General features: G+C 45.6%; 1 protein-coding gene across 1 annotated transcript in view; it reads right to left on the bottom strand.

Annotated features, from left to right (window-relative positions):
• LOC306917341 (vang-like protein 1) overlaps positions 1–27,822 on the bottom strand; it is a 122,011-nt gene that overhangs the window by 86,199 nt on the left and 7,990 nt on the right. The window contains 2 exon segments of the mRNA XM_079495520.1: positions 872–1,013; positions 15,831–16,111. Of these exon segments, the coding sequence (XP_079351646.1) occupies positions 872–1,013; positions 15,831–15,901 (213 nt within the window). The 5' untranslated portion in view covers positions 15,902–16,111.

The raw sequence follows: 27,822 nt of genomic DNA, 5'->3' as shown, positions 1-27,822 counted from the left end.
TATCTATCTATCCATCTATCTATCTTATATAATAATATTACTTTTGTGCCCAAGTTCAACCCAACTTCGCAACATCATCCGTTAACAATTCCCTCTCAATCAATGTGATCTATTTATATCACATCACCCACACTGTACATAATTTCCTGTTCATATATTAGAACAGGTGAGGCCTCAGTACATGTCAACACAACAACCCCAGCAACAACGGGAGCCTGCCCATGCTGAGACAGAAAGGGAGGATGGGAGGGAGGGAGAGAGGGAGAGGGGAATGGAAGGGAGGGAAGGAAGGGGAGACGGTACAGTTTGTTTCACCTACGCAAACCTGGCCAATTGCTGAACCAAATGGACTCTCACGGCCCAGGTCCATTTGGATCCACCTGCGCACACTCTCGGAGTCAAATGAACTCTTGAGAGAGACCACTGAGGATTTTGCAGTGTTGGATTGTGGTCCCTGCAGAGGGGGGTCCCGTCGTCTCTGTCAAGTGGAAACCTCATACGTTCAAATCCACATTTCAGGATTCAAATAAAACAAAAAAACGTGGTGCTTCGCGGTACTTTTCAAGCATGTGGATCTGCTACTTTCGCTACTGTAGTATGATCAAGTAGGGCGTTACTTTTACGAAAAAAACAACGACTATATCAAACTATGGGAAGCATTATTATGGATCCTACTGCAGTTCTAGTAAAGCCTAAACCTCAGTAAAACCTATACCTAACCTTAACCTTAACCCTAACCTCAGTAAAACTATGCATGCCCGGGAGCCAATCAGAAACATGGTAAGGCGGGCCTATCCTAGAACGTTGGTGGGATTCATAATCACGCATCCTTTGAAAATAAAGAGAAAAAGGTTGAGAATCACCGTCCTACCTGGACCTCGTCCCCCCGTACAGACGAGTCTCCTCCCAGCAGCGGCTCTGCGGGCGGCGCGTTGATGGTGACGGACTTCTCCGAGCGGCTGTCCTTGTGGCCGCGCGACTTGTGGCGGTCTCTGTCGCGGCTCCGCTGCTCCCTGAAAAAACAACCCGCGGAGAGGATGAGCTGAGCTGCGCCGCCACCATTCTGTTGCCACGACAACCCGCCGCCGCCTCCGGCGAGCCCCGACGAGCCCGGGAAGGAGGGGAGCGACTTGTTGTGGATCATATCTATGAGGCGACGATGCGTTTCTTTTAAAACAATTAAGACGACTCTCTCCTCTTCTCTCCTGCGTCTCTGTCTAGCTTTCTTTCTTGTTCTTGTCTTTTTTTTCCCTCCGTCTCCATCGGAGGAGAATTACGCTGCGTAATCCGTGACGACCTTAATACCATTGGCCTTTAACTTTTTCTGCATTTCATTTCATTTCCCTTGTTTATTGAGCGAATCAAAGGGAAAGGGCTTAGTGGATAGACACATACAGGAAGCGACATCTGGACGTAAACATACAGCCACGCGCATGGCAAGAGGAGAGGAGAGGAGAGGAGAGGAGAGGAGAGGAGAGGAGAGGAGAGGAGAGGAGAGGAGAGGAGAGGAGAGGAGAGGAGAGGAGAGGAGAGGAGAGGAGAGGAGAGGAGAGGAGAGGAGAGGAGAGGAGAGGAGAGGAGAGGAGAGAAGAGGAGAGAAGAGAAGAGAAGAGAAGAGAAGAGAAGAGAAGAGAAGAGAAGAGAAGAGAAGAGAAGAGAAGAGAAGAGCAGAGAAGAGAATGAACAAGAACCGTCTCCCCCAATGCATACTGTCCTATGTTGGTCCTGTGTGTTTTTGTCCACCTGTGTTTGTTGTTTTTCTGATCATCCAGTAGCTTTAGTTTAATTTATAATGTGTCACATTATGCTGCTTCGGGGATTAATAAAGTATATCTCATCTCATCTCTCATAGAATGGCAGTTTAAGCCACAGATGAGACAGGGTCCATACTCCATTCCTCTGCTCGCTGTGCCTGTAAAGGTAGAGAAATAAACCCGCTTTGTATTTCATGCTCCATCTAAGCTCTAATGACCAGGCAGGGGTCAGGCCCCAGCGACCTCTCACCCATTCCAATCCCCCATCCCCCCTCAGCACCTTTCCTCGCTCGCTGTATCCAGAATGCCGACTATCTCTCCCGCCCACCGCCCCCGTCACCGATATGAGCAACAGCATATGAACTCCATTAGCCTTGCCACCCCCGCTACCCCTACAGTACCCCCCCCCCCCACCACCACACCCCTCGTGCAATTCTCACTCTCACTCTCATTTTCGGTCTCCGTTTGCTCCACCCTGCACCATCACCCGTATAATGCAGCTTGACAAAGATGTCCGCTCACCACTAAAAATAGCAAAACAACAGACTGCAGAACAACTGGTTGAATGGGTTTTTGAATGGGTACGCTGCTTGTTGAAGCACACCGTCCAGCGAATTGCAGAATGCCTTTAATGATTTTTATCAGTGCAACCGAGATATATATGCTATACTGTAGATACACCCTGTGTGATGGTAATAATCCATCTGAGAGCTGGTGGACAAATTAGAGGGATTAGATGAAAGGAGAATTCTCCCCTTCTGAAATAGTGTTACGATATCACTTTTAAGGCATTTCTGTTTTATTATACTCCCAAGCCAGATTGAAACCCATAGCATCGTAATAAAGTCGGAAATTGCTTGTCCGTGTGTGTGTGTGTGTGTGTCTGTGTCTGTGTCTGTGTCTGCGTGCGTGCGTGCGTGCGTGCGTGCGTGCGTGCGTGCGTGTGTGTGTGTGTCTGTCTGTGTGTGCGTGCGTTAGCATGCATACTAAACAGGCAGGCGGGATACCTGTGCTTTCCTCTCTTTTTGAGCTTTATGTAATCGCCGGGGAGCAGACTGTGCACAGATGCTTTATTCGCCCCACAATGCACTGCTTCATGCTTCACGCGTCGTTATGCACAGACACACCTGGGAGCAACAGCAACAGCACAAACACAATCTAACACTGCTGTTGGCCGCTCAGGCGCTCTACACCTGAGGAAGCGAGAGCGAGTGTGTGCGTGCGTGCGTGCATGTGTGTGTGTGTGGGGGGGGGGGGGGGTTAAGCGTCTTGCTCAAAGGCACTGTGATGATGATGACAGTAGCCGAGGGAGGCTTTTCACACATCTGTCGAATTAAACATACTTTCTGATATAAAAGTGAATAACATCCCTCCATGAAAGAAGAGATTCTATACCTGAGTGGGATTCCCTCCCGGTTATAACCAGATGAACCCCAGCGTGACGTCCCTTAAATGACAGAATATTCCGATAAAGGCAGACAACGGTTAGACTGTGTGTTAATGTGTTAATATTCTGGGCAGGTCATAACCCTGGTCAACGAAGAGAGAACAGCAGGACGTTGTTCCGAGCCGTCACTTTCTCTCTCATGTAAGACAAAAAGCAGAGGGAAAAGAGAATATTTTCTTTCTGTAAGCGTGTCATTTAATGCTAATCGCGTCTTCTGTGGGAGAGACAGTAGAACAGCAGTGGAACCAATGTGATTTCTACCACGCAGGAGGAGGATTTTGTTGTTTCCCGGTAGGCTTCATTAGGGGACAACCACTACCCACCTCCAACCAAACCACCACCTCACGCCCTGCAGAGCAACCAAACCACCACCTCACGCCCTGCAGAGCAACCAAACCACCACCTCACGCCCTGCAGAGCAACGCACAGCAGAACCACTCTTTCTGCCACTGCATGTCGGGCTGCAACTATTGATTATTTTCTCAGCGATTATTCCATTGATTACTTTTTTTTACCGGACCACCGTAAAACGTGATTATTCTTTTAATAATTTGCTGAATTACTAAATTACTAAATTGTCTAATATCTTACGAACAATTAAGCCTTATATGTTATACTGTCGTACAAAAGGTGCAAAAAGAGCCGATCTACAGGCCCACAATGCGTTGCATCGCAACACATTGTGAGCTTATAAATCACCGATTTTCACTATTTTATAAATCAATAATTTTATTCAAATCTATTTGTTTTTGTCATTGATTAAACTACATCGAATAACTGTTGCACCCCAAGACCCAGAAAAGTGTTACGAACTTAAATACTTTTACCCCCAATGCTAACGACGACTCGACTCTGCAGAGACACTCTCGAAACCCACTCACGTGCACAATGGCGGTTCCCACCCATCCATGTCCAGGATATCCTGCCTGCAGGGGCCCTAATGAGGGAATAAGGCTCTGATTGACAGCAGCAGCAGCAGCCCTGCAGTCCTGCACAACTCCATTGGATCTAGGTGTTTTGATTAAAGGGAGTTCACCACACCGTTTCCTCAGTGCTATTCTGGTACTTCCCCTCCAGCCCTGCGCGCAAGTGGCGGCTTCCTCCCCCCAAAAAACCCCAACAAAGGCTAGCCACAGTTTCCCAAAACCGCAAACAGAGAGGAAGGACTGTGAGGGTTTTGTGGTTCAAAGTTTTTTTTTGTTTTTTTTTACAGTTTATCTTAGCCTGTTCAGAAATGCGCTGTGATTTAAGCTCATGTTGATAGCCAGACAGACGCTCCCGGAGTGAATAATTGATAACTGTTAAATGGAGAGTTGGCAGTCGGCTCACCGGCATTTTTCTTTGAGACATACAGTAGCGCAGCAGGAAAGACGGGGCGGTGATAGATGGCGGAGGAGGGGAGCCGCGTGAACAAACAATTTGATTTGGCATTTGAAGGGAATTAGGTGATGCTCTTAGCCGGGGAGCCAGTCACCCAACATTTGAGAGGACCTGTGATGTCATGACATACTTTTTATTTGTGTTTTTTGACCTGTGATGTCATGACATACTTTTTATTTGTGTTTTTTGAGTGGTGCAACCACTCCAAGGAACAGCAATGTCCGTCCTAACCTATGTGACTATGTGACTATGTTTAGAGTACCAGTAGGGGCTGTCTACGTAACATGCTGTAAGTCTGTTTGAAATACTATCTAAGTCTACATGAAGTGCTATATTTAAAATACTATCTAAGTCTACATGAAGTGCTATCTAAGGGGCTAGTGCTACGGGCCATGGTGGTGTTACTGTTGCCTGCTAATTACAGAGAGAGAGAGAGGCAGGGGGAGAGGGGAGTTCACACAGGTGGGATTTTTCAATTCACTTGGTCATTAAGGTCCACAGAATAAGAGGTCTGCTCTGCCGGAAACATCACGAAAGAAAGTTATGTTATGGCCATTTTTGTATACCACACCATAGTAGACAACCAATATATGGCAAAATTCCATCATACTTTAAGTAGGATGTGACATGTCAAACTACGGGGTTTTCATGATTCTGAATACATTCCAAACATTAGTTTTGCCCGAAAAATACTCCTTGGCCTAAAAACGGCCATAGCCGTCATCACAAGTTATGAGCAACTTTAGTAGGCAGTGTGCATGTGCGAAACCGGTCTAGGATCGCTGAAGAAGGAAAGGCCAAAAATGAGCGATCTCGTTCATTAAAAAGGACCTACAGACGTGTATACACGACCAAGGACCCCCACAGTTTGATGAGAAAAGACGCGTGGACAGACCGGACACGTCCTTAGCATAAGTAGTGTTAAGATGGGGGACCGCAGCCAAATCCACTGACAAACAGCTCAGTCAATGAACAAGTAGTGATACTAACTGTGGGGGGTTTTTCAAATGGGAGGGACTTAATAAATCACTTCCTCAACCTGCCTGCCATCTTAGTCTGGCTGATGTGACTCTGGATTGATTCCAGACAGTCTGCAAAGCCTTCTTTGATCTTGTTATTACTGAAGTCAGTGACTCTGCCCTCAAGACCATAACCACTTAAATCTATATACTTACTTGACCGGGGTCTCCCAGGACGCAAATACCGGTAGCCAATCTACAAGTTGCGACATGTTGTGTTTTTATTTTATTTTATTAAGCTTCTTGGGCAGATTACAGGCTTTCTGAATATCATTCAAAGAGACTATCACGTAAACCAGTGGTTCCCAAAGTGGGGTCCCGGGACCCCTAGGGGTCCTTGAGGGAGTTCCAGGGGGTCCCCAGCTAAATGATAGTTTGGAACCAAATGGACCCTTATGGGTCTGTAACTAAGAGAGTGCAAAAATGGAACCAAACGGACCCTAACGAGTCCATTTGGTTCCATTTGTACACTCTCAAGAGTTAAATTAACATTGCTTTTACAATATAAATTGTCTCAGAGATAGAAATGGCATTAAATGGGGGTCCGTATCCTAATTTATGTCAAACTGGGGGTCCTTGAAATCCATCCAGGACTCAATGAATGGAAATCACTGCTAGAGCCATAAAAATCTACTCATATGGGGGTCCGCGGGCTAATGAGTGTCAATTTGGGGGTCCTTGACATGAAAGAGTTTGGGAACCACTGACATGAACTGAATGCAGCTCACTGCTTACTGTGAAGTGGCAACAGGAAACTATCTGCCACCTCAATCACAACAGATCATTATCAGGCAGCCACTTCCATAACAACAACTAATAATAATAATCTACAGTATACATACTTTTTTTAAATGCTTAACACAGTCCTTCGAAAGTACAGGGGAGCACTGTGCAATGCGTGTGTAACCTGTGTGTACAACTGTGAACTGTGCGGAGAGAAAAAAAATAACCATACTGGCAGTTATATTGCTATAATAACGCCCGCTGGAGTCTTGTTATCACAATCACAGACATGGGAGTGATTGACTGCGGTTTCATTTCGGATAAATCAGGCGGGGGGGGACCGGGAGGTTGACGTGAGCCTTAATAAATAAATGATGGCTATCATCATTCTCCATGACTACGGCCACAGTTTCTCCAGCAGTGTGCTGATGCAGTCTGGGATTAGGTTCATTGTACATATGGGCAGGGGAGCTGCAGGGGAGCTGCAGGGGAGCTGCAGGAGAGCTGCAGGAGAGCTGCAGGAGAGCTGCAGGGGAGCTGCAGGAGAGCTGCAGGGGAGCTGTGGGGGAGCTGTAGGGGAGCTGCAGGAGAGCTGCAGGAGAGCTGCAGGGGAGCTGCAGTGGAGCTGTAGGGGAGCTGTAGTGGAGCTGTAGGGGAGCTGTAGGGGAGCTGCAAGAGAGAGCTGCAGGGGAGCTGCAGGGGAGCTGCGGGGGAGCTGCAGGGGAGCTGCAGGAGAGAGCTGCGGGGGAGCTGCAGGGGAGCTGCAGGGGAGAGCTGCGGGGGAGCTGCAGGAGAGCTGCAGGGGAGCTGCGGGGGAGCTGTGGGGGAGCTGTGGGGGAGCTGTGGGGGAGCTGTGGGGGAGCTGCAGGGGAGCTGCAGGAGAGCTGCAGGAGAGCTGCAGGAGAGCTGTGGGGGAGCTGTGGGGGAGCTGCGGGGGAGCTGCAGGGGAGCTGCAGGAGAGCTGCAGGAGAGCTGCAGGGGAGCTGCAGGGGAGCTGCAGAGGAGCTGCAGGGGAGCTGCAGGGGAGCTGGGGGTTCGGCCGTTGATTTGACCGAGAGGGAGGTTTGCACACCAGCGTTCGCACTTCAAATGTTATCAGGGGGGACGTTAAGGAGTTCTGATAACCAAACCAGTGGTTCATAATGTGGGGGCCCAGGGACACCCATGGGGTCCTTGAGGGGATTCCAGGGGGTCCCGCCCCAGTTAAATGATTGATAGATTGGAATCAAATGGACCCTTACATGTAGTTCTGTACCTGAGTAAAAATCACACACGTGTGAACTGAGTGGTGCAACTTCGTGTGGGGTTACCCGGTGGATCCCCGGAACTTCCAGACCCACAGGAACGCGCCCAGGGTGCCACGCGTCCGAAACGGTCGAGAAATGACAGAGTTACTGTGTGGGGGAATTAGCATTTAGCAGACACCTCTCCCTCTCTAATTAGCAGGCACCAGTGCAACACTATCTCTCTCTCCCTGTTTCTAGCACAACAGCGCCACTTTTGCCCCTACTGGTACTCTAAACATAGGGACAGGTATGTGGACATAGGGACAGGTACGTGGACATAGGGACATTGCTGTTCCTTGGAGTGGTTGCACCACTCAAAAATAGAACCAGATATAGTGCGTGTGTGCGTGCGTTACCGACATATCTGCCAGTACATGAGCTATTCCTTTTGGAACGTGTGCTATAGCCATGAACAAAAGGCTAGTGTGTGTCTGATTCTGTCTGCAAGCCAGATGGCACAAAGATGAGCAAGTAGGGGAAAAATATTGACGCTTCTGTGTGATAGAGACATTTTAAGGAACAGTACGAAAGAAGATATGAAAATCAAGATGCAGAAAATATTATGTTCTATTTTTTTAGACTACTAACCCCTGAGTACCCATGGCAAACGAAAAGGCAGTACTTCTAGGAATTCATATAAATTAATCTGCACTAAATTGTGTACATCCACATTGCATTAATTGTTGTCAGTGCTTAATTTGTAAATGATTAGGTGCCGGAGCTTGCGTGCGTGCACGTGTGAAATGAGTTTTTATTATTATTATTATCTTTTTGATCATTTTTTAACACAACCAAGTGAACCAACGGCCAGTGACCCGCACGCCGGTCAGAACACAATAGAGTAGGCATATAGACGTTTTTGTACGTCTTGAAATGTTCTGATGAGGACCCTGATGTAAACAAGTCTTAGTGCTTTTTTATACTCAGATTTTGTATTGACCCGTCACCCGTGTAGGTTACTTTCATTTGAACTGTACCCATTCTACAAACTGTTAATACAATTTCCAATCAATCAATCAATCAAGCAAGCAATCAATCAATATAACAACATTTGCAGCAGCAGTTTCCACAGGGACCCGCTAGGTATGTAAGAACACACTACAGTAGGCATTTGCAGTTGAGTTGGCACAGCAGCTCAACTGAGAAAACTACAGTATAACATTAGATACTGTATAAAATACAGTATAACAAGGTATCGTGGCCCGTCATCAGAACAGTACGCAATGCTAAATACCTGCACGTTGAAGTTGTTGTCCTAGCCTACTTGACCAAAAAGATATTTTCAAATGGGTGTTCCGCCACCAAACACGTATAATTTTGGGGGGTCCTTGACATGAAAAGGTTTGAGCATGACTGATATAGCAACATAATTATTTTCAGAAAGAATTTAGTACAGTGGTTCCCAAAGTGGGGTCCGGGTAGCCCCAGGGGTCCTTGAGGGAGTTCCAGGGGTTCCCCAGCTAAATGGTAGTTTGGAACCAAATGGACGTAACTCTGAGTGTACAAAAGAGAGTGTACAAATGGAACCAAATGGACCATTTGTACACTCTCAGAGTTAAATTAACATTGATTTTACAATATAAATTGGGATCTCAGAGATAGAAATGCCATTAAATGGGGGTCCGTAGACTAATATGCATGTCAAACTGGGGGTTCTTGAAATTAAACGGGTTGAGAATCACTGCTAGAGCCGTAAAAAATCTTCTCTCATGGGGGTCCCTGGCATATCTCTTCAAATGGGGGGGTCCGCGGGCTAATAAATGTTAATTTGGGGGTACTTGACATAAAAAAGTTTGGGAACCACTGATATAGTAGACATTATTTTTGTAGAATCAGCCTCAGGTCTTAACTTCCAGTGTAGCTTTCTGGACAGGAATATGGGAGCAGCGAGGGGGGAATTATGGGCCCGCCGATGCCTGACGAGCTGAGGCAGAGCTCTGCCAAAGACTCAAGGAAAACCCTTTCTTCCCGCCGCGACACACCTGAAGCTAAGAGCTCCCCGCCATCACACTCTCGCCAGCTTCCGTGCGGGGGAGAGATCGGGATGGAAAAATCGCAGGCGGCGGGGGAGAGACCGCGGAATTTCACACCCACACCAAGAAGAAGTGACTTTGCTTTCCGCACGGCTGGCGGGCCAAACCACACACCTGTGAGGAGGAACCGAGCCCGGAGTCACCACCTGCGAGCCTTAAAGGAGCCACAGTGTGAGTGTGGTCTGTGGTCCGAGCCAAAATGCGAAATGGCCGCGACGGGGCGTATAGAGCTCAGCTAAGTCATCTCAAACCCATTAGAGAACGAGGCGAGATGAGGGGGAGAAAGAGAGAGAGAGAGAGAGAGAATTGTTTCTTAATGAGATAATGATATAGCTTGTGCCTAATGATGGGTTGAGGCGGGTCATGAGATCACTCTTCCTCTGATGTCGCAAATGTGCTTTTTAGGATTTCATCCACTCGTTGAGTGAAAAGTCCCGATTTAAACACCCGATATAAAAATATGAATCTCATTTCGTTTTTCACAAAACAACCGGTATAGGCTCTTTCAAAGGGCCCAGTAACCTAATTCCTGGCGGACACGCTGCAGGCAAGATCAGCGGTGTCCATTGTGCTGCACATGAACCGACAGGCCGGATGGGCCAAATCAACTGACAGCGTGTTGGGTTTTGCTGTTGACACAGGTTTGAGTTGAAGGGGCCCTGGGAACTGGGAGTGATAAGCATTTATGTGGCCTGGCCACATGCCAGGATTAGCTCTCAACAGATAACACTGCAGCTAGGTGACGGAGGACAAATGACGCCTGCCACTGCCTGTGTGTGTACACCCCAAACACCACAGAGGTCAAGTCTGAGGGGGGGGGGGGGTGGCATACCTTAGGTATGTTTTCACAAAGTGAGAATACTAATCTAAGGATCAACGTTAGAGAGACATTGCCATTGACAATGAATGGAGAATTTACGTCATATGTGTCTGACTCTGAGCAAATCGGCTGTCGGTGTGTCGGTGGAAACCCTTGGCCAATAAGGGACCACCGTTCTTGGTGACGTAACTAACATTATGTTTCAAGGATGGTATAAGGTCAATAATTGATTAGAGCACCCCTCACTTCACACAGGTGTGATTTTTTTTAACACTTTTTAGGACTCAAATGAGGGTTATGGAGATGGATTTTTAGAAGAAGATGTTATTATTCAAGGGGACACTTAGCTGATGATTTAATGTGAATCCTATCATCATATGTAATGTTAATTCCTTTCTATTGAAATGTTTCTGGTGGTGATTTTCCAGGGTGATCTCTCAACACAGAACTCATTTGTGAAGTGTTGTATTTTTCACATCCTCACTATAGAGGGTATGCGCATGCTTAAAGTGAATGGCACACCGAGTGGCAAATCGAGTGGCAAAGCAACATGCAAAGTGAGTTTAACATTGTTTAACGTTGTTTAATGCAATCAGATATGACTTTTCTGTGTGGATGTATGGGCTGTCAAGGCCAGAAAGTAGTTTTTTGCCACTCAGTAGGCATTCCTGCATAACTTCCTGGTTTGATGATGATGTCACGCGCATACCCTCTATAGAACACAAAATCCATGCTTCATGTCTACAATATGAATGTTCCACATTACCAGTTGTTCTATTCTGAAGTTCTATATACCAAGTTCTAAACCACTTGTCTTAGACCCTACTGTAGAACCGATCTATATGGACAAACGTTACAGTGTTAGCTTGTGTTTTAGTCATATCTTTGCCTATTATGACATGCTCAGAATAGAGACGCTGAGGTTCATGAGTTTAACCCATTTTGACCTGAGATCAGATTCTAAAAATGTCTTCTACATCCTGACAGTTTTCTGAAAAAGCTATGTTTCTATGTCAGTCGTTCTTCGATTTTTCAAAAATAGAAGATCTACAAGCTCATAGCGCAGCACCGAGTGGCGCGCTATGAGCTTGTAGATCTGCTATTTTTCAATAGCTAAAGCATAACATAATGCTAACACCAAAAGGGGTTCCCGCCCCAAAATGGGTTAAATAGGCTCTGCGGTTATGTCCATCGCTGATTGATATCGGTTCTGAACCTTGCCTGATCACTGGATCAAAACCTTGAGTGAACTTTGATTTCTTGCCTGATCGTTTGTGTATTGTTCTTGTGGCTTCTTTGTCTTGTTCCAAGTCACTGACCGTTACAGCACATTGCCTCAAAAGAGAGGCATTACCCGGGCTGCAGAAAATGGTACCCGTGAGTATTTCTAACTGTGAATGAATTGGCTTAAATTATCCACTTAATCCCATGCCAATGCAGTATGCTGCCATATAATTGGAGTACAACCAATCAAAGGAAGCAATTTTACACATGAGTAGCTGCTAATGTGAGATTGGCAATTCAGTAATCAGTGAAGTGACAGAACAGAAAAACCCAGAACTTTTTTTGAAGTTTATATCCTAAAATTATAAGCTTTTGAAGTGCATTCGTACATTCAGGACATAAAGAGGACAGCTTTGCTGCAATTGTATAAAGTAAAATGTTGGGGTCAGAATTAGATACGAATGCATTGTGCTTGCGTTTCCTATTGTTATATCAATGTTTTAGTTTATATTTTTTCCTTTTTTCCTACCCAATTCCCAAGCTGGCTGTGACAAGGATTGCACCTCAATATGCTACCAGGTGAGTTATGGGGTGCCCCATGACTTCCCAATGTTCAACTTCATCTTAAGATGTGAGATGTCATAGCACCGTACAACAATATATTCACGCACCATTCACTTTTAATACAAATCAGTATCTTGCAGCTTGGAAACTCGATGGCCTGCCCTCATTTCAGTTCAGTACAAAGCCCTCTCACAGAACCATTGTATCCTTTAATCATAATAAAGAATAGTCTCTCGGGTATAGTTATACTGTTCTACACTGTTGAACATGTGCCACGCTGGAGAGAGAACACACACTCGTCTCAGCATCATGGCTTGGCTTGTCTAAGCTCCCACCAGGGAGCAATGATCATAGACAGAGCAGACACTATTGGGAAGCCAGCGGATTGTTTTTTTTCTCACTCCATCTAAAGTGTCCTGGCGACACAGACACCAGTCGGGTGTGACGAATTGACCTGGTAGATATTATGTAGAGACTATGCCAGAGCTGATGCAAGGGAACATCTCCAAACAATCGTGCCACCTTCTGTTTGCGGCTGAGGGCTGACCATCAAAACTATTAACTAATCTCATACTCCATCCTTCCATTTGCGGTCTTCTAACAAATTGTGTCTGGAACAAAAGAAGACCACCAGAAACGCAGACACACAATATGCTAGTAGTGTCCATGTGTGTGTGTGTGTGTGTGTGTGTGTGCGCGCGTGCGTGCGTGCGTGCATGCGTGTGTACAAAATGCGTGTGCGTGCGTGTGTGTGTGTGGAAGGGGGGGGGGGGGGGGGGGTCGCGTACTTACACATGCCTATGGGCGAGCCACACGCACTCCCGTGTGTGTCGAACGGGCCCTTGGCATCAGTGTAATTAGACAACAGCGATCCAGAACTGACTCGTACATTACCTTCAAACGAGCACAGCTAGGGGTTTCAAAGGCAACAATTTCGCTTTTTTGCGTATCAAATTATTGGCCAGCCGGTGGCCCTGGCACAGCCGCGACCAGAAGTGATGTGTGGGCAGAGGAGCGCCTCCCTGGCAGGGATGCCCCAATTATCTGTCATACGCTTGAAAAGGCTGCAGATACAGGAAGCCACAAACCCAATTTATCTCCCTCCCCCCTCCCTTCCTCTCTCTCTCTCCCCCTCGCACGCCCTCTCTCATTCCAAACAAAGTGGGACCACTTTCGCTCCCTGTAACTTGGAAGTACAAGGACAAATTCCTGCCCTTGGGAATGTGTGCTGAAAGCGGGGGGGTGATACGCCTGCCCCCAGCCCCTTTCTTGAGAGAGTGGGGACAGTCTCCAGTCTAGAGTGGGGTGGACTTACAGTTGGGGGGCGGGGGGGAGGACATGGGGGAAAAAGGGGGAGGGGGGGGGGGGGGGGTCAAGTGGAGATGAACAAGAGAGGGCAGCTGCTGCCTTTTCATCACGCTGGTGGTATGGGGGTGAGGTAGGGGGGCGACAGAAACACGGAGAGAGGGGTGTGATTTCGTCGGGAGGTGGGTTGGGCGAGGAAATAGAGTGAGAACGACAGAGAAAGAGACATGGAGAGGGAAACGTGGAAGGAAGGAGGCAAATGGACTGCCATTGGGTTTTTTTTTTGAATTTTCGTTTTTTTTGACCCACCAGTTTTGGAGATACAGTATGGCTTATAGAGTAATGTCTTTGTCTTGAAAGGTTCACTTCTGTGGTCTCTAACATTACACCTAGCTACATTTATTTCCATATTTATTTCATATTTACATTTACATCGATTTCAGCTCTGACACTTATTTCAGACATGCTCTAGTATGTGAAGAGTCTGCCTGTGCTGTAACTCCTTTTGAAAAAAAAGGGGAAAAAAAGTTTTTCTCCTCTGGTGAAAAACTGGAATTTGCGCAATGGCAAGCTCTCAGTGAAATCTGGTCACATTTGAAGGAACTAAACGCGTGGCTTGTAGAGCGAGCAGCAGGTGGCGTTGGGCCAGGAGGAACAGTGGTGGACAAATAACTCAACTCCAGTACTAATGAGTCAAAGTATAGAGGGTATGGGGATACTATGCGCATGCATGAAGTGAATGGCAGATCGAGTGCACGGCAAACCGAGCAGCAAAGTGAGTGACAAAGTGAATTAATGTTGTTTAAAGTCATTTAATGTTGTTTAAAGTCATTTAATGCGATCAAATAGGACTTTTCTGTTTGGATGTATGGGCTGTCAAGGCCAGAAAGTAGTGTCACTCAGTAGGAATTCCCGCATACGCTATATAGATACTCCTGGTCAAATATGACTCCACTGCGAGTGAAAGTTAATCAGTACAAGAAAGTTGTAGTTGAGAAAGTGCTTTTAAAAATACTTCAAAAAAGGTACAAATTACAAAGTACATTGTTTCTATTAATATCGGCGTATTGCTGAATTGAATAATTTCCAAAAACATTCAACTATTAAAAACAAATTAAATCTATAATAGTGAAAATAGCAGAGCGACAGGTGTCACTATTTTCACTACATTAGAAGTCACTAGTCAAAAGTACAACATTTGTCTTTCAAATGTAGTGGAGTGAAAGACAAGGCAGGTTGGACATGGCCCGCATGTTTGTCTCTCCATGCAGACCGAAGGCCGGGGCGAGCAGGGGTCCCCCCTCGACTGCAACAGGTGCCAGTGGGGGGGACGGGGGGACGGGGGGGGACGCCAGTGAGAGTTATGGGGGAATGAGAGAGATCTATATAGCTGAATGGTCATATGTACAAGGGACGGACTGTTTTGGAACGGGAGCCTCTTCTCAATGTCCCTCTCCTCTCCTATCATCTCTCTCTCTCTCTCTGGCCCTCCATGCATCCGCTGATGGAATCACTCAGCCGGGCCCCTTCAGCACCTGTCTGGGCCGGGGCCCGCTGCCTTCCTGAGAGCCGTCAACCACAGCTATTTCACCACTGACAGACTAATGGGCCCCTGGGGGACCACAGGACACCACAGACAGACAGACACGTGCATCCACGCGCACGCAGGGACACACTGACAGGAGGACTGAGTGAGGAAGATGGGGAGTTGTAAACGAAGAAGGAAGGCGGACATAGGAAAATGGCAGAGGCATAATTTCAGAACAAACTAAAATAGACGTGTCGTGAACTTGTAGGTTTTTGAAACACTTTGGAACGTTTTATAAAATCTTGCCTAATTTTGCCTAATTCGCACATTTGGATCTAATCATGTGGATCTCAGGATAAACATGGGAACGGCGTGGCTTCAATGTGGATCTCGGACTTGATGTGGCCAGCCTGTGTCATCAGTTATGCATGATAGATATTTTCAGTGACGTAAGACTCCAGATTTGGGCAAGGTTTCAGCCCGATACAGGAGCCCCACTGACTTCAATCAATTAATTAAAAAGATTTAGTGCAGGTACATCTGGGGCATAAAATTGGCTCTGATCAGTCGAGCAGTTTGCGAGCCTAGCTCCAGACACACAGACAAGACAACACACGCTGACCCTCTTATAGATGGCTACACTCCTGCAGAGCCACACAGTGAAAATGTGACTGTAACAAGTTTTTGATCAGTTACTTCTTTCGCCGAGGGACACGGTCGTACAACGGGGTGTGATTTGGCCCTTACCCGTGCCGGTGAGACCCCCGGGAGCGTCCGGAGTAGTAGGAATACCCCGAGTAGGTGGACTCCGTGTCCATGGCGTGGTGCCCGCGGTGCCCGGGCAACTGGCCTGGGGCTACAGAGATGTTGCTGGGCTTGCCCGCCGGCAGGCACAGCGGAACCTTGTGGGCGGTCTTATCGCGCAAGAGGCGATTGATTGGCTCGTTCAGGAGATTGACGCAGGCGGCAGGCAGTCGGGGGTCAATCTTGGAAGCAACCCTGGGGGCTCCGTGCTAGGAAACGTCAACCTTTGAATGAGAGAAACAGAGAGGAGAGAGACATTTAATACGAGTGTAGGAATTGTCTGGGAAAGTTGCCCGCACTTCACTGGTGCACAACGAAGAGCGGCCAACTCCAAAATGAGGTGGATTCCTGATCAAAAGTTTAACAGGGTTATCTGACACAACAAGCATGCACACAACAGCCCTGCAGCAAATCAATGCTTGGAAGAAGTGGGGCTAAGTTCAGAATACATACAAGGTGTGTACGATCATCTCCCACTCAAACATTCCCATTTAGATCACTGAACGCAACCTAGTTATGACAACTTTTAGTTTTATGCATTTGAATTTGTCTCCTATCAATGGACAAATCAATGACAGATGCTGCAAATGAATTCATTAACAGGTAATAGAGACTTGAGCAATGCTAATCACAATTTAACCCTCTATACTTAGTGAAGTAATACTTGACCAGGGTCGGCTCTGTACTTGGTCCGCTCTATTTCCCCCAAATCTTTCGCCCGAAAATAACAAATCTACAAGCTCACAACCCTAAGGATCTAAGGGGAACATGCTTGGCAAATGTTCCCATAGAATAGAGATGCTAGGGTTAAGAGTAAGCCAGAGAGTTAGGGGTAACCCAGCACAATCGAAAGGTCTGTTTTTCTGACAGCAAGAACCTGCAGCTATTCTATGCTGTTCAAGTACAGCTATACAGTTGAGTGCTTCCGATATCAAAAAAAGAAAAGAAAGAAAATTGGCTGACAACTGCTATTCAGTTAAAATCTCTGACACACAGCAAACAATTTGCATCTGACATTGGAGAGCTTTGTGGTAAGATGTCAGTGAAGATAAGATTCATTTTACAAGCAACCCTTCAGAATAACATTTCGGAGTATGTAGCTACGGGCAAAATAAAATCAGAATTTCACAGAGCTGTTCCAAACAATTACTTCAAACTAGCTGGACTGAGATGACTTTGTTGCAGATGGAATTGGTTACATGTATTGATAAATCTAATAATGTACGATTCACTCAACGCAGCCCAGTTATTGCCTTCAGTTAAATTCGTATCCATATTAGACCTTCCTTGATCTCCATAGAGACATTCAGGTGTCATAGCAGCAACGGCACTAAGCATGAAGCACACGATAGGTACAGGTAACAGGTTCACATACAAACCAGATTAAAAAAATAAAATAAAAAATAGCATCTTATTCTGCACTTGGTCTGATCGAGTTAAGATAATGTATTATAAATATGAGCAGCATACGTAGAATGTCCAATCTATCACCAGTAATTAATATGAGCATATATCGCCTATGAATGTATATAAAATCAATGATAAATTAAATGTACAGTACACTACAGATTATCGACAAGTGGATGAGAGACTGATATGATGCCTATACAAGTCAGAATAACTCTAAATCAATAACAGCATGTCCAAACCAGAGTAATCTATAGTAAGAGAGTGGCGACACTATCGTTGTCTCCCATTGTAACAATGGAATGCGGAAGTGGTCATTCTATCTCAGTTCCAATGTTTGGAACTATATCCCATAGCAGCCCGCTTTGTGGCGAGATCAAAGTGTGTCGCCACTCTCTTACTAGATTACTCTGGTCCAAACATATAGTGTGCACACGGGTCTGGTCCAAACATAGTGTGCGTGGCACGTGTGTGTGTTCACTGTGTTGTGTTAACAATTCTGATTGGACGGTTTATGTCAGCGATTCGGATTGGAGGACTACATAAAGGCATCCCATAATGTTCCAACCTTACCTCATTTCACTCCTCCACCTCCCCCCTTCCAGATCTAGTCTAGCATTATCTCCCGGGAGCCATCAAAATCACCTCCCCTCTCCTCCTCTCCAAAGGGGAGGAGGGGGTATGGGGGGAGGGGGGGCAGGCAGAAGCCGGGGGCTGGCGGAGGTTGTTTGTGCACAACAGTGTGCCTTAAGGCCACGGCTCCCAAAGTGGGGTCCGGGGACCCCCAGGGGTCCTTGAGGGAGTTCCAGGGGGTCCCCAGCTATTATAGGTCATTTGACTATAATATTTTTTGCTATTTTTCAATTGGAATCCTGAAAAGTAACCTATTTATTTAATCAAATGCATTTAGTTAAGTTATTGATTGATTGAAAAATGTATTAACAGTTTGCAGAATTACAGTACATTTCAAGCACAAACTCAATACAAAGGCTGTTAACTGTGAGTGGACGACCCAATTAAGCATTACACTTGTTTCCAATAGGGTCCACCATGTTCAATTCATCAAAAATGTTATGTTATGTTAACTTCATGAACGAAATACAAATACATTGGACATAAAAAAAACAGACAATAGAGGGTATGCGCGTGACATCATCATCATACCCGGAAGTTATGCAGGAATTCCTAGTACTGAGTGGCAAAAAACTACTTTCTGGCCTTGACAGCCCATACATCCAAACAGAAAAGTCCTATCTGATTGCATTAAATTACTTTAAACAACCTTAAATTCACTTTGTCGCTCACTTTGCCACTCGATCTGCCATTCACTTTATGCATGCGCATACCCTCTATAACATTGTAATACTAGTAATTAAGCTACTGACTGAAGTAATTCAACCGGCTCATGTTTGCATGTTTGGAATTGTAACAGCTGAAATCAATATTATATCAGTATTCTGATATTTAACCTGCGGGGCACATTAAGTGAAGGTGGGGGCCAGCCAGTTTCCCATGTATGCTTTACACCACCGAGTACAAATCAGGCACTGCTGCTTCTGAGCCGTTTGGCTCGGATGCAGCATTCCTATCTGCTGGCATCACTGCACCGCCCAGCCATAAACTGCTACAGGTGAAACATCTCCACACACACACAGCAGCCATCAACACAGTCAGAACAGCAAAACCACACAAGCTTCCAACAGAAAAAAACAACAAACCCAAAGCCCAGCCAGGTTTGGGGTACAATGCCGACCCCACGATTTTGGAGAGTCTTTATAGCTCACCGATTACTAATGTTTTGACCACATTATGTTTTGACCACATTATGTCAAAAATGTGCAAAAATAAATTCTAAACTATTTTGAAGACTTTTCATTAAATTGATGAATGTTAATGTTCCCATAAATAGAAAATGTGTCAAATTAAGATATACAAGCTCACAACGTATCAGAACGCGACGCTTTGTGAGCTTGATTTTTTGACTGATGACGTAAAAAAGTCAGTATTTTAGTACTAGTGCTATCAGTCTGGCACTAGCCTAGAACTTACTACAACATGAAAATACATGTTTTCTATTGGCTATTGCAAATCTAAGCGCTAGTATACTAGACAGTATACGACTACACCTGTCCTGCATACTCTATACTAGAGTTACAGTCCAAAAGCAACAATAAACTATCCATCCATACAGTTTGTTTCTGCATCCCTGGTCTGTTCAAACATCCTCACGGAAGCCGCACTTTTTTTCCTTTGTCTCATATAATATTATGCCATTTGGTGAACGCGCTTTCATGCAACGCTCCCCGCAGCAAAGCAACTGCGACTGCATTAATTACCGGCGCAGTCAATATATTCGCTCATCTCTCTCTGCACGTTTCTCTCGGTGGACCTGCATGAAGTCATTTCCAGCCGCTGCCTCAAACAGAGCTGCATTCTTTTCCCAAGAGGATCAATGTGCAGTGGGGGGGGAAAAGGGGAAGGAGAAAAAAAAATCTAAAGTGCTGAGGGCTGCGTCTGCAGATTCAAAGTCAACTCAAGCATCAAGTGGATTGTGATATCAAAGGCTCCCGAAAAAAGGCCCCCCCTCCACCCATCCTGGAACTAATTCCATATGTAGTCGTCTCCCCCCCCCCCCCCCCCCCCCCAAGCAGGTGGATAGGTTTTTAGCGTCTACTTTAAAAGGAGCCATAGAATGATAAGGACCCTTTAATTGAGTGCCCTTGATTTCAGTAAATGGGAGAAGATGGTTTGCAGTTGGAAGAGGAATGTGTGGAATGGCACGGGAGAGCAGGGCTGTCACGATCAGGACATTTTAGTGGACGATTAAGACTATTACTGAAATGTACAAAGAAAAGACTGACACAAAAGACCGCCGTCACCAAAGATCGAAATGAACTGTACTATGTACTATGGCCAAAATAGCAAGATCTACAAGCATCACAGTCCAGTGGTTCACAAACCCTACTCCCAAATTATATGAATTTTGATGCGGACCCCCATCTGCAAAGATTTTGTGCCAGGGACCCACATAAGAGAAGATTTGCGTGGTTAAATGTTTTTCACAATTGTTCAAGATTTGTCACTTTTCTTTGAGAAAGCAGATGTAACAAGATCACCACGCATTGCATTGCAATACGTTGTGAGCTTGTAGATCGGTTATTTTCAAATACAGTCCTATAAAATAGGGTTAAAATAAAGTCGAACACCCTCAAGGACCCACTGGGTCCCCAGCCCAGATTCCTATACTTTGAGAACGACCACTTAACTCAGCAACTAACAACAACTAACTTCCAAAATTATCAAGACAAATGGAAACACACAGAGAGAGAGAGAGAGAGAGAGAGAGAGAGAGAGAGAGAGAGAGAGAGAGAGAGAGACTAGTGAGTCAAACTCTAACATATACAGTACAGTACATAACATTGTCAGTCTTTGCCAGCTGCTACAGGCAAGGCCAATAAGATGATATCTGGCTCTGAGTATGAAGGCTTCAAGAGCTTTCTTCTTATCTTATTTCTTAGTTGCATTATTGTTGTTTTGTCTTTCACTCATGTCAAACCTTATTATAATATCAACTTTGTTATTACGTATGTTTTTCCTGCGCAAGCAAGATGTTTCTTCGTGGATGCATTGCTCTATGGCCCAGTTAAAACATAACCGTGAGACCGTAAGCCACCCAGATCATACCTCTGCACAGATAGTGCAGAGTTGTTCTTCCCACATACAGTATACACTACAGTACAGTATATACTGTACTTTGAGCCTGCCTGACCCAAATAGGAGCTGACATGAGCTACATGTTTAAAAAAAGAGTGTATGCTCAGACAGCCACCTTTCTAATTGGACCTGGGCAATGAGAAAAATGGCAGCTATTCAAAAGTAGGGCAGCGAGCGACACTCCTGCAGCACCTCAAAACTCTCCCAGAGAGAGAGAGAGAGAGAGAAACATTGATTTAAGGTCAAGTTATGCACCAGCACGAGGAAGACCTTTCCAGGTCATATTGTAATGTGTATACTTTTGAGTAATCCCTGGCCCAGACCTACTTTCTTAAACATCTACCAATTACCAAGAGGCCTAACACTACAGTATATGATCGGCCTTGCCTGCATGCCTCTTCTCCAGTCCTCTCCCTGACTTCCTGTGTGTCCTGACATGTTTCAAAGCGGTGACGTTACCGACCGTCCTTGAACTCTGGCATGAAACCTGCGAGCGCCGCGGTGCTAAAAACGTGCTGATTTACTGCCGCAGTCGCCATAAAGGGTGGATAGGAAATGGAACAAACTCTACCTCCCCCCAACCCGTAGGTCAGCCCTGTGGGGAGGGTCTATCTGCTGCTTTTTTGAGTGGTACAACCACTCCCTTACGGAGCTATGTGTGTGGGTACCTGGGTGCCTGGGTGGGTATGAGCACGAAAATAGCATGGTTGTTTTTCACCTCCTGTGCGCAACCTAACACACACACAAACACACACGCACATATTAACTGTATATATGATGATTTCGGTTGTGCCAGTACAGTACAGTGACAGTAGTCAAAGTCAAAGTCAAAGTCAAAGAGAGTCCCGGGGGTCCCCGGGACTCCCCGGGGACCCCCGGAGACCCAGACATGGTAACTCTCTCATTCCTCTACCGTTTAAGACGTGGGGCGGCTCGCCGGAACCGGGCCTGCACCCTGACCGTGGTCCTGTGGGTCTGGACCCTCGGGGACCCCCACACGAAGTTGCACCACTCACTTCACACAGGTGTGATTTTTTTATGAAGCCTGGCTGGGTCTACTGAACACTTTACTCAGCAGTCTGCGGTGCCGAGGGACACCGTCTTTATCGGGTAGCTCAGAAAGGGGGGGCGAAAAAGCACACGTATGACTGGCTAACACTGGATCCAAACACACTGTGGGGGGCAAAACATGCTTTGTGACCCAAATCTGGTGTGTGTGTGTGTGTGTGTGTGTGTGTGTGTGTGTGTGTGTGTGTGTGTGTGTGTGTGTGTGTGTGTGTGTGTGTGTGTGTGTGTGTGTGTGTGTGCGCGCGCACGCGCGTATGAACATGCCCGCCGTTGCATGAGTCATGTCACTCCGGCAGGTCTCTTTGAACTTGAAGGTTTCACACTCTGGCCCCGTCTGTCAGGACGACGTCTATAACATTCATTCCGCGAATAATTTCAACCGTCTGAATCACCTGCGCGTGCGGCGACATAAATAAAAAAAACTCGCTGCTCCCTCTCTCGACCGGTTCTGGGGGCGGCCGCGTACCGCCCATGTGACACCCGTGTGCTGCCGTCGTACGCCGCTGCACTGGGGTGTGAGAGACAACGAGGAGAGTGACACAGAAGAATCAGGTGAAAAGTACATGTACTGCTGTGTGTGTGTGTGTGTGTGTGTGTGTGTGTGTGTGTGTGTGTGTGTGTGTGTGTTTGTGTGTGTGTGTGTGTGTGTGCTATGATTCACGTGCTACTCATCTTCCTAATGCCTCTAAAACATTAGAAGATGTGTGGGAAACTACCGTGTCAAAAGCACATTTAGAATCCCTTGAATTCATTCAAAGAGGCTAGTGTCTAAACTTGACTGACAGAATATGTAACCAATTAGGTGACTACATTACCTCTAAAAAACAGTGCTAACCATAACCATATATCATTCCAGGTCATACAAATTAAATGTTCAAAAACAAAGTAAGAGACGCAGTACAGTGAGAGATGTTATTGCTGCATTTCAGCCAATGTTGTTTTTGGCAGACAATTTAGTTTAGTCTCTTGAATAGCTTTTTAGTCATCCGGAATGTTTTAGTGTTAGTCTAGTTTCAGTCGACTAAATATCCTAAGATTTTAGTCGACTAAATCTACAGTCGATTTAGTCGACATAAATGCATTTTGGTGGGCCTTGATGCCGTCGTAATGGCTGATTTTCACTTGCTGAAAATAGCAGATTGTTGTGAGCGTTGTGAGCTTGTAGATCTGCTATTTTCAGCATACAACCAATATTGTAAAATGACTTATACTGGATCTCTTGTCCACTAGTCCCTTCCTAACATTTTAGTCCAGTTTTTATTTGTACGAAATTGGCAGTATATTTAGTCTCAGTTTTAGTCATCATAGCTTAGTTTCCATATAGTTTGTTAGTGAAAAAAGGTAGTCGACGAACATTTTTCGTCTTAGTTTTAGTCGACGAAATCAACACTGAGCACAGCGGTTTCAGGATGTCTCACCAGAGTTGCCAGGTCTGTGTGACAATTAAGGCAGCCCAATGGTCAACCAAAACTAAATCAAAACCATCCCAGTGTACAGCTAAACCTGCAGCGCAATACCACAACTCAAAATATATATAGGGAGAGACAGAGATGTGTAGTAACAAATTATCCACTCATATTTCTCAAATACAAAATCAAATTTGGTCACGTTCTTGTGCATGCGGGCATTGCGGGCATCCATCCACTGCGTCTGCGTTCAAGGGTTTTCCGCCAGGCTTTGCCTCCCTCCAACATCAGCCTGGGGAAACGTCAGACTGTGTTGCATGGCTGCAGCATGTACAAAACACTGGCCATAGCCTACAGGCAGCCAAGCCCACGTCATCCCCATACCATCAGGACATGATCCTCCCCTACAACCCTTCACGCACACTGAATCAGCTAACATAGCTGACACAGGAAGGCTGTTCGAGCCTTCATTAGTCTCGCGTACTAGCCAGACAACTATTCCACAATCTCCGTACATACTATAGAGTCTGGAACTACACCTCCCAAGAGCCGAGTAACTGTCTCTGCTGCTCAGATCAGAAAGATATTCCACCAATCACGAGTCACGACGCGGTGTCACGACACGAGTCGACCCGACACAGAAGCATAGAGTCATACAAGGTGGAGATTCATGTTATTTGTGCGCGGCCGCGGATAGTGAAAGAAGAAATAACGCTGAAAAAAGCAGTGAAAGAAGAGATGATGCTTCGAGTAGGACTTGTTTTGACCGCTGCACCAAGTGAGGGGATGCAGTCAGAATGCAGTCAGAATGTCAGACTCACTCACATGTTATTTCCACTTCCGTCTGAAGACTCTTGCCTTGCCTTGACTCAACCTCAATTAGCACTTTTCTCTCCTTGTATCGCTTCTTTTTTTTTTTAAATTATGTTTTTATTTTGGTCATCGTGTACAAGCATAATGAACAACTACATCATGAGATCAAGTGCATTACAATCATACATATATGTATATAAAGGTATATTTCCCATGTTCTCAATGGTGACCAAAGTTACATTTTCTTTTTCTTTGGAACACAAAAAAAAACGAACTAACAAGAAAAAACTAAAAAGACGAACATCTGGGCAGCTCTGAAGGGAAAAGGGGGAAAGGAGACGCTTTCACAAACCTACATTACACTTATTTGAAAACAAGTACAGGGTCATACATTCAGCAAGTTACAATAAAAGAAAGGAAATGAGAATAAAACATAAAAATAAAAGAGAGGTATAGGACGAGCGATGTATCGCTTCTTAATCACCTTTATTTGAGTTGACGTATGATACACAAAAGGTAGCTAAAATAGCAGCATCCCGACAGGTTTTGAGCTGCTATATCCAAAGGATGCTGACAACTGAACGTGAGTTCCATGGCTAATGGGAACTTGGAATTCTAGACCTGGAAGGGAAGGGTTGCGGTCTTGGTACCGCTGTATAGTACTATTGATTTGTTTTGGGTACCTGGGCAGCTCCGTCATCCGCCCGAGGGGATTTCCATCCGCTGCGTTAATCCTTTTGAAAGCGGAGCGGTGGGGAGATAGGGAGGACGCTGAATGATGGATGAATGTGGTCAAAGGACCATACCGGTTATAAAAGCTGATCTACAACCTTCCGACGTGTGGCACGTTGTGACGCATTGTGCAACGTGCATGCATTGTGCGTTGTGCTTGTAGATCTGCAATTTTTCGCCAACTGTTTGTCCCAGAACAGGGATGCTAGGAGTTCCTGGGGTGAAGTTATGTCGTTGTGTTATGTTAGAGGTTACAGGCTATTGGCGGATGAACTTCTAGCTTTTCCAGAAGGGAAACTGAAATCCACATCGCTAGCAGAGAGGGAATCCTCCAAGTAACTGACTAGTGTCTGTGACTACACCTGCTAAGACCAGCAACAGAAGAGTAACAGAAGGACATTATGTTGTTTTTGTTTTTCCTGTAACAGAAGACTATATCTTACATATATATTTTTTTACATAATAGAAGAAAACTTGCGGTGATGTCACAGCAATGTATATACATATATAGATATAGGGCAGTGGTTTTCAAGCAGTGGTCCGGGGACCACCAGTGGTCCTTGAGGGGGTTGGTTCCAGGTGGTCCCCAGCTAAATGTTGGAGAGTAGTTACCAAAAGGACCCTTATAGATCTTTAACTCTTCAGAGTGTAAAATCATAATGAAACTATTTGGTTTCATTGTACGCTCTCAAGGGTTAGATTATTGTTAATTTACACAATTGGAGAGAATTAGAGAAGGATTTTCAACGTTTGCCTGTTATCTCTCCTATGGTACCACATCAATACAGCATGGAATTGTGGACGACAACAAAATATTCTAAGTCTTGGGTCTGAGAGGCTAAATGTCATCAGTGGTCCGTGGCTCAAATGCCGAATAAATAATGGGCCTCGATGTGAAGGTTGAAAGCCAGTGGTATAATAAAGTCGACTCAACCCTGTACTTCGCCAATCTCTTACTAAACTTCAGGTATAGATCAGCATCAACATGACGATGGCAGTGTAGGAAGGTTGACCTTTAACAGGTAATCACTCAATCATCATGTGCACGGCGTGCACATGCAAACACACACCTAACACAGAAAACACACACACTGTGATCCCACTTCCCAGAGAAATATAATTGTGTGCACACACACACAGTCACTGAGACAAAAATAAATATGTACTCAGTGAAACAGAACTGTGCACTCAGGCAGAAGTGCACGCACGCACGCACGCACGCACGCACGCACGCACGCACGCACGCGCGCGCGCGCGCGCCATGCTCAGCCGATTTACGCATCGAGAGGGCCAAGCAGGGGGCATAAACAACCACCCATCGTTGACATACTGCAAAACTAATCTTTGAGCAGAGAGATGCAGGCAGGCGTCGAGACACCCGCACCCCCTCAGCCACCATGGTGGAATCTCACGCCGCCATCAGACAGACACAACAGGACTGATCGCACATGTCCTTCATGTGCAATGAGAGCGCTCGGCATCAAGATGACGTGTTTTCCCAGTACATTTCTGGCATCGAGCCCATGCTCTTCTCTTATCTAGACTAGAGTGACTTGAGAGAGCGGCAGCAGCATTTACCTTAGTTCCTCTGATCCTCCTCGTCATTACAAAGAAACAGTAAACAGTACAACAAGAACACAGACTCAAACAGTCGCAGTGTCCCGGATAGTCTAATACATAGTGGTCCTCAGGCATTTTTTTTTATTTATTTCAAGGACCCACCGTTTTGGTATGCCTTCATATTCATAACTCAGAGAAAGTGTACAAATGGAGCCGATTTGGTTCCACTCTCAAAGTCACAGACCTTGACTTTGTCAAAAGTGTGTAAACACAAACATTGAAGACAAAAGTGTGTAAACACAAACATTGAAGACAAAAGTGAGGACACAAATTGTGATCCGCCAGAATGAGATCAGCAATATTCTCCAGCAGTTGCTCCTTGCGCGCGCGCCCCTCTAGACCAGAAAGCAGGCTGGCTAGGCCAGGCTATATTATCATTAAATGTTAGTGATTTTGGCAATTTGGAAGCCCACTAGCTACATCCTTACGGGCCTATGGCCCACAGGTTGAGGGTCACTGGTGAAGTGCAGCGTTAGCGTACGTCGTGAGGAGAGGATGGAGAAGAAGTACGACAGACATACAGTCTGCACACAAACGTCTGCTGAGCCGAATGTACACAGATGCAATTCCCGCAGCTGCTGGGATCCAAACGAGACCCGCCCTCCCTCCCTGCGAGTGAACGAACAAAGGAGCTATTAGAAGCTCATCATCAGCGTTCATGCTTAATGGCGTACATGACCTTTATTTACTTGATGGACGAGCGCTCTGACACACCCTCGCGAGCAGTAAATGAATAAGCACTCTCCCGGCTGGGGGAACTCTCAAACTTGAAGCTAATTAGTAAAATTAGAAATTACAGGCTGCGGAATTTGACCTGACGTAAGCTTTAATGTTTCCCTTTTCCTTTTGAACTTTCGTAACGCATTTCTCCTGACAGTACGCAAAACAGCACAAGGACTCTGATTCAATCTGTTGTTCCCGTTAACTCCAATTAAAATTATACTTGATTAAATACGGTCACAGTGGAATTGAATTTTTAAGATGTTTTGGTCTTTCATTATGAACAAGAAGCAACAACAAAAAAAAGACTTCATTTCCATTCGACTGTTATGTCTTGTTGCGACTGCAGGTCGCATTTACTATGAAATCGTACATTTTTGGCCGTCATTTTTGACAGTCAGTGTATCACTCAAAATCCCCATACATGGGAAAGCCCCCTGGTGCCCAGGTCTCGT

This window comes from Electrona antarctica (assembly GCF_951216825.1).
Source record: "Electrona antarctica genome assembly, chromosome: 24".
Taxonomy (NCBI): Eukaryota; Metazoa; Chordata; class Actinopteri; order Myctophiformes; family Myctophidae; genus Electrona; species Electrona antarctica.
The sequence above is the reverse complement of the archived record's forward strand: the minus strand, read 5'-3'. Positions and strand labels throughout refer to the sequence as shown.